The following is a 15,300-nucleotide window of genomic DNA, read 5'->3' as shown; positions in this document are numbered from 1 at the left end:
AAGTCAAAAGCAGCTCCTGCTGCCATATTGCAGATGCCACCAAACTGCAAGGAGGAACAAGCAGACTTTTTCGGGTACCTTGGAGTTATTCTAAGAACAACAGTGAAGCTGAAATGGGAGTTTTGATGGGAACATTCAAACCCTAACGAAACTAAAACTTTTCCAGTACCTCCAAGAGTGATCTGTTAGTGGCTCCGTGGGTTGTGGATTCAGCAACAAAACTTAAGTTTTAATTCACACCTGGCAGACCTGACTTCTTCCCTGGTGGAAAGAAATGGATGTGCTTTTTCAAAGAACTATTTGGGTTTCAGCCTGGTCTGAAATGAGTGTGTGTTCTGTAATAAGAAATATGTTCTAATTTGGAGACTACAGTGAAGCTGTGTTACTTGCATAAATTAGTCCTCCAAAATAGCAAGTTTTCTAGCTTATATAAATAATACCCAGCGGAAAAGGGGCACTAGAAATTTTATTTCTCTGCTAAAGCTATCAGGACAGCCATAGCATGGCAATGCATTTGCTGGGAAGACCTTTCCCCTTTATGAATTCAGACTTCTCGTAGACAGCTTTTCCTCCAAGTTGCAAATAGAGGCTGACGACCGTTTAGCTCGTGGCAAAACCAAAGCGACCAATTACACTGCTGCTTGTTTAAATATCTAGCTTCTTTTTTGTTTTAGTAAGGAAAGGCGGTGATAGTTAGCCAGCTTCCAGCTGCTGGAGGTGTTGGCCAGGAGGGAATGACTTCTCTACCAGCCAAAGGGAGGTGAGGCTGTGATTGTGTGAAGGCTGTGCAGACAAGCAATTCACAGCTGTTTAAAATTAGGGTCTGGTCAGAAAGCAAACTTCTTCTGTGAAGGGAAGGTTTGCTGCGTTGTTGTCATGATTTAGTTTTTTGTAGACATCGTTTCCACAAACAATGTGGAAAGGGGGTGTTGAAGTAGCCCCCGTGGCACAGGTGATAGTCAGGGAGGCCACGTTCACCAGAAGAAAAACCTTGGTGTTCTGCAAAAGAGCCTTTAGGTGAAAACTCGCAATTAATTGGGGAAGTTCTGGGGAAAAACTAAATTAGTGATATCTTAAAGCTGTCGGTATGATCTGGGAAACCCTTTGAGGCAGGGCTTTTTTTTTTTTAATTCCTTTGTTTCTTTTCTTGCTTTCCCTGAAGCGCCATTAGTAATGTGGTGCGATGACGTGTTTGAGTATCAATGTACGGCTGAATAAGAAACTGTCAATCAGAATAAGAAATTTCTGGTATCGGGCAACTTCTTTCCTTATTTTCTTCATACCTCTCAACTTCTCAACTCCTGCTACTGTAAAGTACAGTATTTATTTTTTGTTTTCTTCAATACAGCTTTAAATATACATGCCAAAGGAAGAAGTGCTTGAATAGCTGCCCAAAAATCAACTTATCATAGAACTTGAAAGCAGCTGTTGGTCTTTCCATACAGCCTTGAAAGACCTCTATTAGTTGTCTGTGCAAAACGGGGTTATTTCCAGAAATGCTGGGTCTATGGACTTGATTTGCTGCTCTGTACGAGTGAGTAATGGTGCTGCCAGTCTCAGCTAAAATTTGGTTTTTTAATTATCATTTCCCATGTAAAATAAAAGCTAGAGCTTTTTGCAGGCTGACACAGTAAATTAGAGTAAAAAAGTAAAGGATTAGAATCTAAATCTTCTGAAGGCTGCCCATATTTTCTAAGCTAGTTCTTTATTAATATTATCTGTCTCATATTTCTACTATCTCAAATACTCTTCTAGAAAAGTACAGAAGTATCAGCATCTCGATGGCTTAATAAAAAAAAAAGGTGTTTTGTTCAAATAAATTATTTTACGGTTGTCTTGGCTATTTCTTTATGGTTTTCTGCAAATGTTCCAATAATCACCTTTCATTAGTAGAAGTTATTAGTCAATAATGACTATGTATTCTTTAGAAAGAAGCCCCCACACGTTCAGTTTTTGGCACAGGATCAAGAACAGTGTTTACCAATGCATTTTTTTTTTTTCCCACCAGCCAGCATTCTTACCAGCTGCTTTCATAAAATTTCATCTCCAATCAAAAGACTTCCTACTATGTAATTTATGTCAGATTAATATTATTACATACATATAATTCAGCCATAAATGGTAGCAGTTTTCACCATAAAATGAGGAGGTTTTCTGCAGCAGCCAGTACTTGTTATGAATTTTTGGCACTGTTCTTTTACGTTGCATCAACTACATTTGTGCATTTGAGCTGTTAAGGTCTCCCCAGACCCTCCATATTTTCATTCTGTGTGGGTCTGTCCAAATTCCACGAGGCCAAAGCAGGGCAGCATCTAGGCTCCGACTCAAATCTGGTGAGGTTTCTTTAAAAAAAACCCCAACAAAACAATAAAGACTGATCTGCCCAGGTGTGTTGGCATGGTTTTGGATCTTGCCGTTTGAGCTGAATCCATGCCAGTGGTTGGAGAAGTTCACTGTGCTTGGAAAAATGAGCCTCTTGATGGAGAAGAGTAGAAAAATTAAGAAAATTTCATAGCATGATGCTATAGACTGTATCTCTTAGGATTATCAAGTTTTCCTTTGAACAAATTATCTTTGAAGCATCGGTTAAAGTGGTACCAGAATTGTCCTGCCTTATTAATTTGTTTGAAGAGACATAAACAGTAAAATTAAAATAAAAAAAGGCCTCAGTTTTATGAAACAAGGAGTTTTATTAAGATATTTTATTATGTGTCTCTGTAAGGAATAGACCAACAACCGTATAAAAGCTTACAAAGATGGTTAACCTTCAACACTATAAATGTTCGCAATTTTGCATCTTTATTGACTTTTACAGAGTGAAGGGAGAAAGTTTTCAACTATGACATGCCAATGACGATCTTTGACAGGAGACATTTACGATTGCTTTAAATCCTTTACCTTTTTTTTTTTTATTATTATTTATTTAAGCAAGTCGATAACCCTGACTTGCAGAGTTAGGAGTGAAAAATACATTAGCACCATCATATTAGTCTTTTACACTTCCCTAATTTTAGTGGTCTTGACCAGCAATGACAGGAAAGTAGAGAAGCACCTTTGATAACAGAATACAATCCAACAGTAAGATTATGGTGACTGCTGGCATTAAGGTATTAAACTCTTAAAATACACTGTACTTTTTCACAGCTAATCAGTACAGAAATGGACAATTTTGTGTCAAATGGTTTCTTTGAACTGACTAACGGGTACATCATGTTCTGATTGATTTGTTTGATTTTTTGTTTGACTCATCAGACACATCCCAGTTTCTGTCCATGTTGAGGTAGTTGAAACGGGGAGGTCTTTCTAGCTTTATGGACTGCATCTTCGGAAGAAGGGTAAACTTTGGTACTGGGAGCAATCAGTGCTTTGTAAATTGGCTAACATTCAACTAATAGAACACAGTGTTGTTTTATTAAGTGTTGAAGTTGTATTATAGCACCACGGAGACATGTTTTGAAGATGGAATTTGGTAAAAAAATAGAGAAAAAAAAAAAAAAAGCATTTTTACTGTACTTTGTGTAATAGCAAAAAAAAAACCAACCCTTGATATCAAATTGATTTTTCCCCCAGAAATTTTGTAAATAAATAACTGGGAAACAGATGGTCACCTGTACTAGATGACAGGGCTAAAACAAAGGAGCACAGTTGGAGTGTGGATCTGTTTGCTGGGGTTTCAGAAAGAGCAAGATCTTTGATTTATAAGAAGCAGACCGGGCCAATGTCCACGCCAAATTCCTGATCAGGACCACCGATATCTATGGGTGCGATATCAACCACAGGCAACCTCATTGACTTGCGTGTTCTGTATTCGAAGACTGTTTTACCCCATTCACCCGTGTGTTTCTGCAAAGTTGGAAAGAAAAAGCAAGAATGTTAAGAGAGACGGGCATTGGGCTGTGGGAAACATATCACAGAATCACAGAATTGCCTAGACTGGAAAAGACCTTGAAGGTCATTGACTTCAGCCATTAACACAGCACAGACAAGTCCTCAGCTACAGCACATCCCTAAGCACTGTGTCTGCAGGACTCTTAAATCCCTCCGGGGATGGGGACTCCACCACTGCCCTGGGCAACCCGTTCTGATGCCTGATAACTCTTTCAGCAAAGAAATTCATTCTCATATCCACTCTAAACTTCCCTCGGTGCAACTTGAGGCCGTCTCCTCTTGTCCTGTCTACTTGTCACTTGTGTGCACAGACCGATTCCCACCTCACTACAACCTTTTGGGTAGTTGTAGAGAGTGATAAGGTCTTCTCCAGGCTGAACAGCCCCAGGTCCCTTATCTGCTCCTCATCACACTTGTGCTCTAGGCTGCTCACCACCCTTGTTGCCCTTTTCTGGACCTTAGTGTCCTTCTTGTAGTGAGGGGCCCAAACCTGAACACAGGTCTCAAGATTGGGCCTCACCAGTGCCAAATACAGGGAGAGAATCACTGCCCTGGTCCTACAGTTTAAGGGATTTCATGTTTTCATATTAACGTGTCCCTCTCAGCACCATGAAAACTGGTTGCAGTCTCTCTAGAAATGAAACACGGGTAGGTCATTCTTCACTTCTCGACCTTTTACACGAGATCTCGTGAGTTTGTAGAGCTTGCAGCTCAGAGGCAGTATGATCCCTGATAGACTAATTTGAAGTGTGCTCTGCATGCCCAGAGATGGTACAAATAGCTACTCTGCTTGGAAAGTGGGTTTGGTGCCAGGAAAACGTGTCATGGGACAGATCAAAACTTGGTCGCTGCGACTTCACTGGCTTTGACTCTAAAACAAGAAGCTGCCTGTAAAGCACAGATTTTAACGGGAGTGTGCCTCGCTTTTACGGGTGCTACGAGTGACACTCCTGGTGTACAGAGCCTAAATATCCCCAGTCAGGTGTGGCTGTGACCCAGGTCATGCACAGCTCTTTCTTCAGTTATTATGGGCCAAGTTCTCTGAAGGGAATTAGCTGGTAAACCGCCATAGGAAATCTTGTTTACTCACAGTACAGCCGTCTTCCAGAACAGCGTATGTGAATTTACTGTTTCCCTCAGCCTTGATCTCGCTTTCTGTCGAGCTCATCAGTTTCAGCGCCTTCTTAACATTTCCGTTGGCTTGATCCATGTAGGCGATGCTGTTCTTGCAGTGGTAGGTGATGTTCTGGGAGGCACGGCTGGAGAGGATGCGGAGGAAGGCCAGCTGCACTTCTGAGACGTCCTCTGGAAGCTCAGGGTCGCCGTAGCTGAACTGCAGATTACAGCACAGAAGGCTTTGTTTAATCATGCCCGTACAGGCATTATTTCACCCACCAAGTGTTTAGCTTGGTTTAATTTTGGGATTATTGTTTTAGTGCGTTGTGATGCCTGCAAGGACAAGGCGTGTGCATTTCGGGCTCTTTGTTGCGGCAATTTCTTACCTGGAAGCCTCCGTTCATAGATTCTCCAAACCAAATGTGTTTCTTCCCATGGCTTTCACTGGTCCACCAGTTCTTTCTGGGCACGGTGCTGGGGTTAGCACTGAGGCACGTCTCCCCAGTTTCCATATTGCAGTACACTTTAATAGCATCCATTTTGCAGCCTTGGTTTGGATCAACCCAGTACTCTCCTACAGGTAAAAAAAAAAGAAAAAAGAAAGAAAATGTTAAGGGGCTTAATATATTTGAAGAAGGATCTGACTGCTTGACGATGAAGCTTATTTCTCTGCCAGATCCCTGAGCCAAATTAGGAAGCCTATTAATTTTGCAAGAAGACAGAAAATAAGAGGATATAAAAATATACTGAGCTCATGTGGATACTGCAAATGTGACTGACATTTGAAATAAATAGAAATACTTGTCCTGGGTTTTTTTCCCCATAATATTATTTAAACAAGTGTTCACTTTTAAGCATGTAGGAAGTGGAGCTGAAGTCACTGTGTATAGTAAATGCATAGTAAATTGAAAATGTATAGTAAATTGAAATTTAGAAGTATCATTACATTTATCATCTTTATGATTAAATTTGATTTTAACCCCCCATTTTTTATAGCAGATCTCTGCATTTTAATATTCACAGATAATAGCATTCATGAAAAAAATAAATAATGATCAAGATCTGCTCCCACTGGTGAAAATAAAAATCTAACATACCGCTCTTGAGCTCGGGATGGCAAAATTTCAGATCTCTGCAGTTGCGAGCTGGATTCTTCCGTGACCCGTCAGGACTGATGATGTTTTCAATCTGGTTGTTAATTGATTTCATCGAAGACATGATGTCACCCAGATTGATATCGTTTTCCTTTGGCTCATCTCGATATTCATACCCGTAGACCACCTGACCTTTATCACCAGCTCCCAGGGCAGCTGCACCACCACCACAACATGGACCAGGAGGACCAGGAGGACCAGGAAGACCAGTCTGGCCTGGTGGACCCTAAAAAAAAATAGGGACCAGAATGCTGAGTAGACATCACAAGTTAAAACTAAAAATCTGAGCATTTTCTGAGGGAGATATTTAAACGGGAAAGGGCCCCATATTTCATGATTAATCCCTAAGATTTGTTTCTTGGAGGGCTTGCAATTTACTTACCGCTGGGCCACTTTCACCTCTGTTGCCGCGGGGGCCAGGGGGACCAATTGGACCTGGGTAGCCACTCGTACCATCTTTTCCAGGTGGCCCAGCTGGTCCTGGGGGGCCCTACAACAACGTTGAACACAAATAAGATGATCAAAATAGGTCACCAGATGATTTCAAATTCAGAAGTACTTTGAGAGATATTTCAAACACTTGTGTATTATTTATCAGGTGTCTTTCTTTAGCTCTTAACTCAAATGGCAAATTTGAATTTATTTTTCTGTTTTTCTCTTTAAACAAGCAGTCTGAATCTTTCTTCCAGTTCCTCTAAGTAAAGAGTTTTTCTTACCCTTGCACCTGAAGCTCCTGGACTTCCAATTGCACCTTGTGGACCCAGAGGACCCTGCGAACAAAAGAAAAATAAGTCCTGCACCTCCAGGGGGTTGGAACTAGATGATCTTTAAGGCCCCTTCCCCAACCCTGACAATTCTATGATTCTATGATTTTGCAACTAGTGGGATATATCTTAAATAAAGACATTGAAAACATCCTTAAGATTATATGAAATGCCCCCTTTTAAAAAGAATATGTCAGATATGAGAGAGAATAATTCTTTAGCCAGAAAAGAAAGCAATGAAAAAATATTAGCGATGTGATATCCAAGATGCAAGAGAGCCAATCGACATCAATGGGCTTTGGACAAGATCTTGTATTCATAAGAATTCATAGCTACAGGCTCAAAATGCTGCAGTTTTAATCATATTAATAGTAAAATTTATTGAAATAATTTGACACACACTCATGCAGTCAAACGCATTTAAAAATCCATTCTTTTAATGTACCACAAAGAACTTAGCCCTTTAAAAATTATTGATCATCTCACTGTCATGGAGTAAATGAGAATGTATCAGAATTATTTTTTTTAACTCATGTTGCAGGTTAGATGGCATGGTATTAGACAGGCTGGCATTGGTGGCATTCATAACTAACACCCACAACTTTTTGCCATCGTTGATAGATTAATTGAGTTTTGGTTTCTTGACTCTCACTTGTATCATGAGTGCTATTTATAGGTCTCTTCAGTAAAAATCCCCTTCTAAATTTTTACCCATCGTAAAAACCTAGGGCGTGCCTTTCTATTACCCTTCAATTCTTCCAGCTAATAAGAACTGTTCAAAACAGCAATGCGTGTTTACGATTCAGGAGTTCACAGTTTCATGCCCATTTTGCCCTTACGACTGCAAAAAATGCTTGACGGAAGATGGACATTTGGGCTCTGGGTAGCTCCTTCATGGATTTAGTCGCCAGCTTAGCAGAGATTTAGCAGCCACAGATATTTTAACCCTTATATCTACCTTTGATAATTTAATCAGGAATAGCCTGTATAAATTAATGCAGAAGGTGTGTGTGTGCCAGGCAAAGGCAAACATGTAGCTGAAAGGGATTTCAGCAAAGCCAGGTCTTAGCAGCTTCTTCCAGGTCTTTATTAGTGCTTATTTTAGGTTGATTCAGGGAATCTAGACTTTGGAACATGTTTGACAATTAGATTACGACAGGTTCTTTATAATTGTTTTCTTTCCTTGGGAAATTAATTAAGACTAACTAGTTCCCTAGGACCTAAACCACAGAGACTAAGACCAGCTGTTAATTCCCAATGCAATCCGAAATACTCACAGGAGGACCAGGGAGACCAGGGCTACCAGGAAACCCTCTATGACCCTTTATGCCATTGCTGCCTCGTTCACCAGTTTCGCCTTTATCACCACGAGGACCTTGAGGACCCTTGAAGAGTGGATTTGCAATAAAGACAATATAATAAGAAATGAAAGAAGTGCCCAAATAACAGGAAATAGTGAATGTATGATATCACAGATACTTTAAATACAACTTACAGCAGGACCACGAGCACCAGCAGGACCGGTAGAGCCAGGAGGGCCAGGTGGACCCTGTGACACGGTAAGAATAAGATGGTGTGGATCACCTGGGGTTGAGTCGACTGCTTTTTTTATTTCCAGATAAATGGTATGTTCAAAGCCAGCAGCTATTCAGAAACAAGGGGAAGCTACACACCAAACATAATCACAAAGAATTTTGGCCAGTTCCTTTTTCTAGTCATCTTAGTCTTCCTCAACTGGTTGTAGACACTGACACGTACTACATGCACTAGACCCCTTCTTTGTGTTGTGAGATGCTCAGTTCTCAAGCTGTGCTGTTGTCAGCACTTCTCAGAAATAACGTGAAAACTTCCAGAGTAAATCTCTGAGTTTAAATTAATAACCTCGCTTGTGCTGCGTGAGCACCAGACGTGACGGAAATTAAGATGGGCCTAGTGGGATGATGAGTTTTTTGACATCCTTTAGAGTACGTGAGCTTCAAACTTAATTTATAGGCAGTTATCAGGAACATAAACTGTGATGTCCTTCCCCTTGGTATTGTTATAAAAGAGGTTCTTAATGCCAAGAAGCTATGGCAGAACAGATGTACAACTCTTCCAACCTTCTGCATTATTACTGGATGAAATGTACTTTGCATAGGAGAGGTATGCAAATAAGCAGTAAACTATTTACTTCAGTCTTACCTGAAATCCTCTTTCACCAGCTTTTCCAGGGGCACCACTGGTACCTGCAGGTCCAGGGTGGCCAGGAGGTCCTGGAGGTCCAGGAGAGCCACTTTCACCACGGTCACCCTGCAGGTGGTAACAGTTGACAGGATAATAAGTTTGATGTTTTACAGAACTAGAATGTAAAGAATATATTCAGTGGAGCATATGAGGTTCAAGGAACAAATTACATTGCACAGTACTAGGTATATTTTGATCCCTATGTATCATTTATTTGTCAAGCTGAAGATACTGGTGATTCCTTACTTTGCCTCCTGGGGATCCGTCACGTCCAGGCAAGCCATCTGAGCCAGGGTTACCCTGGGGGAAAAAAAAAAAAATAGAGGTACAGTTTGCTCATAAACTGGCTGACAAATAGACAGCTTGTTTTCCAGGAAGCTTAAATAGCTCTCATCAAAGAAAGAGAGAGTTTTCATAAGGAAGAGTCCCTGGCGTCAGAATGGCCCATGAAAGACCTGCAAGACCTACATCATTTTGTCACCGTAGGGGCAGCACGGTCTCTTGTTCCAGTTCCAAGTGAGACAGAGATGTGGTCCACAGGTACTAAAAGTCATCTCAGAGACAGCAGGCTACGCTGCCTTACACGAGAACATAATCTGCCCTGGCCCCTGTGCGTCGGGTACTTGAGGAAGGCTCTGGGAACCTTAAAACATATTTACTGGCAGAGTCTCCTGCTTGTAACTCACGAGATATGAGGAAGGTGTAATGCATCCACTTACATCTCTGCCAGGCTCTCCAGGTAAGCCTCTTTGCCCAATAGGACCTTGTGGACCAGGAGCACCACGTTCTCCTGGGATACCATTGGTGCCTGGTTTGCCGTCTTCACCCTGAAAGGGAAAGGATTTCCTTGCAGATAACTCACGAAATACCATCATATCAGACACCTTTAAATAAATATGCAGTGATTATGAAAAAGACCTGATAAAGTGAAGGACCAGTATGACTTTGGTGAATACTCAAAATAAGAAAGACAAAAACTTGGCCAAATTGGTTTCTTTTTGTTGCTGGTGATATTCATGCAAGGCCGTTGAACCCAAGAAATGTTCCTTATTGTTTTGTCAACCAAGAAATTGTAAAACAGGCATATCTCTTCTTCTGTACCCAAAATGAATAGCCAAAGCAGGTATCAGAAGAAGTGACTGTCTATCACTGTATTAGTGATAAACCAAGCCTCACGCCACCTGTTCTGGAGGGAGGTGAAAGTCTTTTTCTGTTTGGGTCATAATATTTAAGCAAGAGACATACTGAATATTAAGCAATGATAAACAACTTGCGGTAAGTGAAACCACGACTCAAATCTTGCCTCAAGGAAAGCTTATAGCCCACGACCCTCTCTAAGCGCGTGAAGCTGGTGATACACTTCTAGATAAGCTGATCCAGGGTTCTTGGTAATGGGGATTAAAGACAGCCTCAGGTCCAACAGCTGCTGGTTACCCAATATTTTAAAGCCTGATCTTAGGGATGTCAACAGAAAGAATTCTAAGTTCTGTAGCCTTTGCACTAAAAAGCTCTCACCTTGGCACCTGCTATACCAGGTGGACCACTTGGGCCACGCAGACCTGGCAAACCCGTGTTACCCCGGCCACCGACAATGCCTTGAGGACCTGGTTCACCTGGCGCTCCCTGTTTAAGAAAAGGTCAGATCAGTGAATACCGAGCATCTTTAACATTCAGTTAGTGGCTCCTTGTTCATGACAGGCATAATCCCTGTCTGTTGGTGTCACAGTCCCTGGGTGTACGTGTACTTACTCTTTCTCCTCGTGCGCCTGGTGGCCCTTTCTCGCCTGGTGCACCAGGCTCACCTCTTGTCCCAGCAGGTCCTTGACTGCCAGGAGAACCAGAACTACCAGGGGGTCCAGGAGGTCCATCCTTGCCTGCAGGTCCTGCATTACCAGGGGGGCCTGGACTTCCCTAAAAAAGTGTTTTAAAAAGAAGAACATGACCTGTGTTGTGTGAAACTGGAGTGCACGCTTGCTAGCCTTGGTCTTTCCTCATGAAAGCCAACCAGACTTGAGGCATCGCCTGAAGAAGGTGGATTTAGGGGCCAACCTCTATGCACCCAAATTGGATCTGACCTTACAAAGATCCTACCAATTTCAAACCTTCTATTTTTCTCTCCTTACTGTCTGAGCATACTATTTGCATAATGCGGGACTTGAACGCTTTGGACGCCCCGCGTGGAATGCGTCCAAAACGTGTTTCTTAAGGTGGTATTTCGGACATGTGCAGAATGAAATGTCTTTCATTAAAACTCTCAGCTTAGCAAATGACTGAAAAGAATTATGTTAACTTTAATGGTAGCTTAAATAAATCCTACTTTTCCTTTTTATTCAAGTATATTCTAATTTGCATCTATCTAACTATAAAACAGAAAATAAAAGTCTGTTTATTTGACTGTAGAAGAACTTTTCTTACTTTATATCTCAGTTACCAGACAACAAAGGATTACTTGTAATTTTGATTTCAAAATGTTCAAATCCACTGGATTTTTTGTATTTTCTTAATTTTTAAAGAATAAAAGAATCAGAATCTAATTTTTACTACTTGAATCAAAAGCAGGTGCTTGATGAACATGCAAGGATATCGTGTAAAATAGTGGAAATAGCTGATGTAACAGCCTACATTTTATTTATAACAGGACACTGCAGACTGGTAGGTTAAACCTTAGACATAGGCCATGGCATGAGAGAGAAATGATGCCGCAAGAATTTTTCCAAACTCCTCTGTCCCAAGATAAGTAAATCTTATGCCATTGCATTCTGCAAGCAACTAAAAGAAATTCTCAACGGTAATCTACAAAAAGTAGTTTTGAAAATGCATACCAATTCAAGATCCTGACGTGAATATCTCTTGTGTCATAAAAGAACAAGAGAGGAGACAGGATGGATGTCTGCCACCAACAGAAATACTCAAGGACCTGATCCAGGAGAAGGACTCCACTAACTCTGATGGGCTTTGGAAAGGAAGCCCTGACAGAAGGCGGAGTATCAAGACACCGTGTGAATGAATTGGTATTCCATATGAAATAAGAGGAGAATAAAGTCTCTTTTGCAGAATTTCATCCCCAAGTCCAAGAACCACATTCAGAATGCTTTTGCTTATGTTATGTTCATGTCAAGGTACACACAGCTTTATAGAGCTCAGCATATATATGTCTAAATATATGCACAAAGTAAGAATAAAAGGAAAAGGGGATAAGACAACTTACAGTGTTACCAGGGGGACCAGGTAGACCACGAGCTCCTGGGAAACCAGCAGCTCCCTGTAAGAGATCAATATTTTTTTAGTTGTCATTTTCTGTAGATTGGAAAAATTCAAACAAATTATTTTTTAGACAGCAGGTGGCTTTTAATTCAGTTTTTAAGCAGAAGAGCTAAATGTAATTCAATGACCTGGAACTGAACAAGAGGTTCATAATTTTCTTTCGTTTGTATGTTTGACTGTGTGGGGTATTTTTTCCAAGGGAAGGTCCTATATTTTCTTCGAAGATGAACTAATGGGCTCTAAGAAACTTGGCAAAGACAGCATGTAAATCTAGTAACTGTTGAGATAAGCCATTTCAGAGCTTTCGGTCATTGTGCCAAAAGCTTTTTTTTGGCACCCTACTTATATTAAAATCAATGTGATCCACGTTACTAAACACCTTGGCTTTAATTACTCCTTCTGGACCACTTCAATCATTATTCTTGAACTGCTGATGTTAAAGTCAGTGAAGGTCTTGTTTTTCATTTACATCATGTTCGTTGGAGTCATTTGTCAGAGACTTAGTCAAAGAGATACTCACAGGGCCTCCTGGAGATCCACGTTCTCCTTTTGTTCCTTGGGGACCAGGTGGACCCTACATGGGAAGAAATAGGTAAAGCAAATTACTTGACGAATGCATGAAAATTATGGGAAGTGTCATTAAGTTTCAGGCAGTTCAGATGCTTGCACTTGCGCTGAGCCACTTTGTGGCTAAGGGGGAGACAAAGAAACCTCTCTTTGTAGCAATAAGGAACAGCAAAAAACTTACTGGTGCACCAGGACCACCTTGGGGACCTGCAGCTCCAGGAGGCCCAGCCTCTCCTCTTAGACCAGGTGGGCCTCTTTCTCCTTTCCCACCAGGCTCCCCATTTTGGCCCTGTAGAAAAATTCATATTGTTATATTACGACTCTAAAAACGCAGATGGTACCACTGTGATGAGAAACTCTATGCACACACCCTTTGGAAGGGAATTTAAATATTAAATTGAATGTGACTGCAGCTGAAGTCTATTGGTCTACCAGTACAGGAAGCTCTATGTCTGACTGAGTACAGAAAGAGTAGCAAAAGAATCAAATGTATGCAGCAGGCACATATATTAAAAGGGTTCCAGCAGGCCTTTCTTAGACATGGACGAACTTAAGGGAACTAAAAATTGATAATCACATTCAATCACTTTTAAATATTCATACTCACTGGAGCTCCAGGGAAGCCAGCAGGTCCAGGAAGACCTTGTTCTCCTCTTTCACCCTGTAGAAAACAATATGTCAGCAAAGGAAGATCACCTCACAGCAAATAAGAGATCGTTCCTGTGAATACCGCTGAAGTTTCTTTGACTTCTGGATCTTTGGAAAAAAAATCCACAACAATCCCAAAACCAACAGTCGCTCCTGAGGTCTAAAAGCAACTGTTCAGGAATTATCTGATAATTACCTAAAGCGTGACAAACTGATCTCAGTTACACTTGAATAAACCCTGAGCGCAATCCATGGTGTTTCCCAGATCTGACATCCAGATTTGCTATTTCATCAATCGAGACAATAAATACAAGCATAAGAGTATTTTCAAAAGGTTTCTTAACTGGAAGACAAGGTGGAAAGAACTATCACTCACACTCTTGCCCTGACCTATCACCGCAGCCCTCCAACGTCTTTACAGAGTTAAAAGCATTAATTTTTCTGAAGACCTTTGCACCTGAAAATCCCAATAGTCAACAGAAGACAAATGTCCTCAGTTTATTTTGAACTCAAGTCACGTGTGCCCCTGACAGGCTAGGTGCAACACTGATGCCCATGTCAGGCTAAAGATGTGGTAAAGATGTGGTGGAAGAAAAGTGCTCTCACTTACAGGACCACCACGGGAACCCATTGGACCTGGGGCACCTGCTGGGCCGATCTCTCCCTGTAAGGAACAAGAATGGTTACTACGTGGTTTTCTTCTTCCCACAAGACAGCCATCAGGGTGACCCTTTGGTCTGTCAGACGTCATTTTGGAGGATGCTTTACCTTATCTCCAGGTGGGCCGGCAGGACCAGGAGGACCGATGGGCCCTACGTTACCCTAAACATGCAGAAAACATAATATATTTTATATCAAAATAGGACAATGTTAATTCCTCTGTTTTGATCAATAATGTTGTTTCATTTTTTCCCGTCATCTAGACCTAATCCAAAACCACATGAAGTTAATAGGTCTCTTTCAATGGTAGGCAACAAAAATTATCCACTGCCCTAATTTTTCATATAGTTGGTCCACTTTTCTTCGGTACATGTTGAGGATCTCTTGACTAGCTTCCCGACATTTTTTCTTTGTTGAGAACTTTATGTACCTTATGATTTGAAATAATTTTTCTGTGTTTCCTCCAACTGAAAAGCTACAATTTTATGTTGGTCATCCCTCATTATTTTGATGTATATACTATTTGCACTTGCTCATTACATATATGCATATATTTCAACTGTTTATTTTATGTGTATATGTTGTACTGATGTATAAATATGTCATACATGGTAACCTGTAGAAGTATTCTGTGTAGGCATACTTAGTGTCATGATATCTTTTTGTGCTTCATTATAACCAGCGTTTTCCTATCAGTTAGCTACATTCAGGAAGCTAGAAACACTTTCTCAACTTATGTGTTGCTGCTTTCCATTCAAAATATTTTCTCAATTAACCTTCTGTTTGGAAAAAAAAAAAATCTATTATATCTACCCAAGCAGCAGAAATCACAAAAATTAGTATTAAGTATTTAGTATACCAAACCAGACTGACAGAAATACAACAGGATTACTAATTTACCTCTCCTAGATGGTATTTATTCACTCTGAGTTTACCCATAGTCTAAGTGTAGACTATGTAAAGCTAATTGATAAACTGCTAGATGTTTAACAGCTACTCACTCTCTCTCCTCTTGC

The 15,300-nt window shown here is 40.8% G+C and overlaps 1 protein-coding gene across 1 annotated transcript in view; it reads right to left on the bottom strand.

Annotated features, from left to right (window-relative positions):
- Positions 1-2,670: 2,670 nt before the first annotated feature.
- The window catches only part of COL3A1 (collagen, type III, alpha 1), a 49,534-nt gene continuing 36,904 nt past the window's right edge, over positions 2,671-15,300 (bottom strand). Inside the window, 20 exon segments of the mRNA XM_009872671.1 lie at positions 2,671-3,843; positions 4,979-5,221; positions 5,391-5,578; positions 6,102-6,384; positions 6,541-6,648; positions 6,875-6,928; positions 8,200-8,307; positions 8,418-8,471; positions 9,104-9,211; positions 9,392-9,445; positions 9,865-9,972; positions 10,661-10,768; positions 10,895-11,056; positions 12,354-12,407; positions 12,930-12,983; positions 13,158-13,265; positions 13,584-13,637; positions 14,235-14,288; positions 14,393-14,446; positions 15,286-15,300. The exon segment at positions 15,286-15,300 is cut by the window's right edge and continues 30 nt beyond it. Of these exon segments, the coding sequence (XP_009870973.1) occupies positions 3,697-3,843; positions 4,979-5,221; positions 5,391-5,578; positions 6,102-6,384; positions 6,541-6,648; positions 6,875-6,928; positions 8,200-8,307; positions 8,418-8,471; positions 9,104-9,211; positions 9,392-9,445; positions 9,865-9,972; positions 10,661-10,768; positions 10,895-11,056; positions 12,354-12,407; positions 12,930-12,983; positions 13,158-13,265; positions 13,584-13,637; positions 14,235-14,288; positions 14,393-14,446; positions 15,286-15,300 (2,118 nt within the window). The 3' untranslated portion in view covers positions 2,671-3,696.

Source organism: Apaloderma vittatum, unplaced genomic scaffold, assembly GCF_000703405.1.
Source record: "Apaloderma vittatum isolate BGI_N311 unplaced genomic scaffold, ASM70340v1 scaffold16410, whole genome shotgun sequence".
NCBI classification, from domain to species: domain Eukaryota; kingdom Metazoa; phylum Chordata; class Aves; order Trogoniformes; family Trogonidae; genus Apaloderma; species Apaloderma vittatum.
This window is presented reverse-complemented; position numbering and strand designations above follow the sequence as displayed.